Here is a 4,896-nt window from a genome sequence, read left to right as displayed (position 1 = left end):
TGTTTTCCCTTATAAGGATTCACGCTTCGGGCACACCCCCTAACACCACCCCCGCCGATATCATCGTCCATCGCGATGTTTCACTGTAGATATCGTCCAACACTAGTAGGAAGTTTTATAAATAGTGCTCATTTATAAGCCAAATTACATATTAGTGTAATTCAGAAAGAAGTAGTTACCTGAAAATACTTGACTTCACGGTTCTCCATTTGAATCTGCAAAGAAAAATAAATAAATAAAAAGTTCAAATGAATTTTACGAAAGAAAATGCTGCTTTGTACTGTGAGGTTTCAAAAACAAGTGCTACAAACCAAGGAACTCTAGGCACTTCATGGAGATGTTTTTAATGTATGTTGTGGCCTCCATGTCGTATTTTCGAACTTTGGTGTCAATTCCAAGCTGAGCTACATGGAGAACCAAAAAGGGATACTCTTTCCCATTTTTGGACTTTTTCAACCTTAGCATAACCTACAAAGAGAAAGATACAGGATTCTCAGTTCCCTCCAGATCCACTCCAAATCTGGAGTTATGACTGTAACTGAAAATAAGAACTTAAGAGAGCTTAATCACCTCCTTGATTTCAAAATTGAGCAGCACATTGACAACATTTTCACTGAAAGCACCATTGGTCAATGCAGGTTGACTCCCTGTCCCCACAGGTAGTGTTTCGATCAGTCCTTCATCTACAGCTTCATCTGTGGAGGAAAAGAGGGTAAAATGAAGCCCTTAAAGACAAACTTTAATGGACAAGATTACTGACAGGTTAAACCTTTTCATACTTTTAGCAGAAGCTTTCATTCCCTCCACTGCAGCAGCCCTGCTTCCCTCGCCAATGTTCTCTGCTAAGATTCTCATGAGGACCCCAACATCCTCCTGGCCAAGAGCCATCTACAGAAGCCAGAGAATAGCAATCTTTAGTTTTCTCTCCTGAAAATTCTGATTGGGCCCCATTTTAGATTTTAGATTCAACACTTCCACGTCTAAAACGTCATGAGAAACTCACGTTCATTGACATAAGTACTCCATTGACCTCCATTCCAGGAATTTTGTTGTACCAAGTGGTGGCCAAATTACGCTTGACTAAAAGCTCTAGATTTATGGGCTCCAGAATCTCAACATCTAAATGAGCAGCATCGCGCTTCAGAACAGTCCTGAAGAAAGAAGGTCAAAAAAATAAATCAGAAAAAAGAGCTGTCTCTGAATCATTCTGTAGCACCAAACAAGTCGAGACTACTATTAAACATTTTTGTTAATTGAAATAAAGTTGAAATAAAACATAAATATTGCATTAAAAAAACTTAAATGAAAATTATAAATGTTGCCTTGGAAACTAATTAAAATATATAAGTTGAAGTAAATTAATTTTGAGAATTCTGGGAAAGTTCTCCAGCTTTCTTTACTACCTAGACAGTTTGAGTTGTGTGAGTTTTACATCCATGGTCTCCAAAACTGCAGGCAATGGGAAGCCCTCAGCTGCCAGCAGTGAGAAGCTGTTTCCCACAGTAATGAGACCCAGGTCAACCACAAATGCATTATGGGATGTGGAGGACTGAGGGATTATGATAAGGGGGGCCTTCAGTCTGATGTCCATGGCAAGTCTGAAGCTTTTCTGAGCGAAATCCCTCACACTGGAAGCTGCTTTCTCTGCGGCCTGAGCCGTGGCGGCACTGAGAGCCTCTTTAGCTGTCTGGAAGTTATCCACAAACATCTATGGAAGACAATCAATAGTTAGTTACAGTTTTGTGTGACTTGACATGGCAGTTTAGTAGAAGTGAGGGAAGGTCTGAATGTAACAGCCTGGGATCCACAGTAGGGAAATTTCATGCAGGGATGTTCTTGTGTTTTAAAACGCCTGAAAGCCGAATTTACAACTAAAAGTTGCAAATTCAGTAGGGGTGAAAAAAGCAGCCCTGGAGTGAAACAGTATTTTTTTGTGAGAGAAAGTAGGAAAGCTGATGATTATATTGTCTGGGTATGGCTGGTGAGCTGTTTCTATTAAGCATGTAGAGTATGAAAGTTAGAACCAGTAAAATCAAGGCATCCATATCGTGCGAAATTCCGTCTCAAATTTCTGTGATTTCTACTTCAATATGTGGTATGAGTCACGAGCGCACATGCAAATCCACATATTCGCAATCAAGTTATTTAAAAATTCTGTGCCTTATTGCATTCATAAATAACGCTATAGGCTAAACTGCATTACCTAAAGTCCACTTCTTTAACAATATCTAACAGTTAGAACAGTAATATCTCACAGATAAAACTAAGAAATGAATACTAATATACTCAAGACATCCTTTTAAGAGAAAACAGCATTAAAGCTGCAGTATGACATTTCTGCAAACAGGACTATAATCAGTTTAGCAACACTGACTCAAGATTTCGGACCTATTTATGAAAAATAAAAGATGGCATAATCCATTGTTTGAAAAACACTTGGACAAGATCTACCTTTTAGGTGATACATAATTCTGTTTGATGCCACTATAGCGGTGCAGAAATTCTAAAATGCAATGCTATAGTAGATAAATATCAGGTATGGGTGTGATCTTATGAAAGTCTTTCTTTTGGTTCTTCGAACTACCTGATTTGATAGGAAAAGCATAACTAAAAAGTCATACCCATTTTAAAAGAGGTTATTATATGTCAGTGGTGCATATAAATGTAATGTAAGCAATATTGAAATATTACTGACAATATTAGTGATCGTAAACTTTAAGACTGCTTCTGTTTAGCTTGAATCTAATGAATTGTTCTTGAATATGCAGCAGAGCTATATATTTCCTATAACCTTCCACTAGAACAGTGGTTCTCAACCCCCCAAGCCACCCCCCACCCCGTTGTTCAACACTATCTTATGGCCTCCCCATAAGGCAGAGATATTTTTTGTATGTATATGTATACTGTCTTTTAAAAAGTCATTTTTCTTTCTTAGTTAGAATTAAGGCCTTTTTTGTTTTTATACATGGATACGAAAATTTAATACTTTTTCTTTTATTAATTGCATTTTTACAATTATTTTTTAAATTAATTTCTTTTTGAATATGAGAATAAATATGGGAAGTTTGTTGAGGCCCCTAGTGGGTCCAGGATCCCTCGTTAAGAACCACTGCACTAGAAATAAAACAAAAGCAGTCATAAACATTGCTGTGAATGGTGTTAACCTGAATTAATGTTTCCATCTTATTTGAAAAGGATTAACTGTGTATACAACAAATCCAGTAGAGTTTAATGGGGAGAGGACATATTTCAGTGTGTGCAGAGGTGCATTTGAAAATAAGCTGCAAAGCAAAAAACTTTAATGCTGCATGCCCAAGCCTGTACCTCATCAGCAGAGGGGTATTGATAGCTAAAAGAGTCCTGAAAAGAGGAAGACACAATTAACGAAAACTATGAGGGGAGGGAAATATGCCAGAGCAAAAAGAAAGGGAGAGACATAAACATCCAGACAAAATACAAACAAAAATACAGACACTGAGAAATACAGTTTTTTAAAACGCTTTCCCTGTTTGTTTTGCAATTACCAGTCATTGAGTTTTATCTACTGGTATACATTTTAGATGACTGAGTAACACAGACAAAATATGAGTACCGATACAATATGAAAGGTAAGTGGATTTACATGAATTCGTACCAATAAAGACGTAAGGAACTTATGCAGGCAGACGATCTGGATACAGCCAAGTCTCAGGATAACTTTCCCATCCACTTTGGAGGTGTCAGTGTATCCTTCACCTTCAGTGGCCCCAGGATACAATGTCATCTTAAAGCTGAACACCTCTTCTCCAACGATTGACACCGCCTGGTAGTATTCACAAAAACAAAACTGGAGCACAGAAACCTGCTTAAACATACCAAAAACAATATGACTGATCTCTCACCTTCTTATGGATAGTCTTAGGGTCCACATCAAGAACCACAATGTCACGCAGACGGGCAAAAACGTCTGTTTCTTTGGCCTGGACCACCACAGATGCATCGATGCCTGACATAAATGAAAGAAACATGTTTGGTTAACTTGCAGAAAATTAATAAATAACAGAGTGTGATCATTTTAAGATATGCTGACTTTTAAGGACAGACACTTTAGTTTTTTCTACCTTGAACCCGGATGTCAGCAATGTTGCTTCTGTCATCACAAACAGCCACTCTGAAAGAGCCGAGTACGGCAGACAGCTTAAAGTTCACAACACCAGAGTCCTTCGAACCCTTAGACACTAACAAAACATAGACACTCCAGTTAAAACACTCAAACAACACATAATATGACGATCTAAAAACAGTAGTGTCTGCAACATGCATTAACACAAGCAAAACAGATATTGTTTCAGACCCCTGTTAGTACATGGCATGTCAAGACCAGTGCAAAGGTCAAGAAAAAAATTAGTTACCCATGAAAAAACCTACAAAGCGGAGACAGAGATGCATGAGCAATATTTAGGGTCTACCTAACAATTTGACAACAATCAAAACACATTTGTTTTCACACCTTTTCAATATAAAATGTGTAAAATGTGTAATGTTGTTCGCACCTGTCTTCCCTGCTGCTGCTCTCACAGCTTGTCTCTGGGTTTCTCTGTCTTTAGAAGTTGTGAGGTCTTGTGGTATTGCTGAATTCATGTAGTTGATGGTAGACAGCAAAGCTTTAGTGTGCAGCAGGAAGTCCAGTGAGGAAAACTCCACCTGTGAAAAGAAGTAAATCAATTACTTAATTTTGATTTCTGATAAAACTTTCCAATAAAAAACGTTTTTTTCAAATGAAACATTATTCAAAATTCAAATTAAAAAGACTAATAATGTAATTTTAAGAATGCAATAAAAATTTATTTTGTGCATGTGTGTATACAGTATATATACTAATATATATATATATATATATATATATATATATATATA

At 37.1% G+C, this 4,896-nt stretch overlaps 1 protein-coding gene across 1 annotated transcript in view; it reads right to left on the bottom strand.

Moving 5' to 3' along the window:
* The window catches only part of LOC107667706 (vacuolar protein sorting-associated protein 13C-like), a 60,837-nt gene that overhangs the window by 28,977 nt on the left and 26,964 nt on the right, over positions 1-4,896 (bottom strand). The window contains 8 exon segments of the mRNA XM_016459429.1: positions 180-199; positions 201-215; positions 312-468; positions 571-695; positions 780-888; positions 1,004-1,151; positions 1,404-1,708; positions 3,635-3,802. Coding sequence (XP_016314915.1) covers positions 180-199; positions 201-215; positions 312-468; positions 571-695; positions 780-888; positions 1,004-1,151; positions 1,404-1,708; positions 3,635-3,802 — 1,047 coding nt within the window.

This window comes from Sinocyclocheilus anshuiensis, unplaced genomic scaffold (genome assembly GCF_001515605.1).
Source record: "Sinocyclocheilus anshuiensis isolate Anshui unplaced genomic scaffold, SAMN03320099.WGS_v1.1 scaffold2169, whole genome shotgun sequence".
Classification (NCBI taxonomy): Eukaryota; Metazoa; Chordata; class Actinopteri; order Cypriniformes; family Cyprinidae; genus Sinocyclocheilus; species Sinocyclocheilus anshuiensis.
This window is presented reverse-complemented; position numbering and strand designations above follow the sequence as displayed.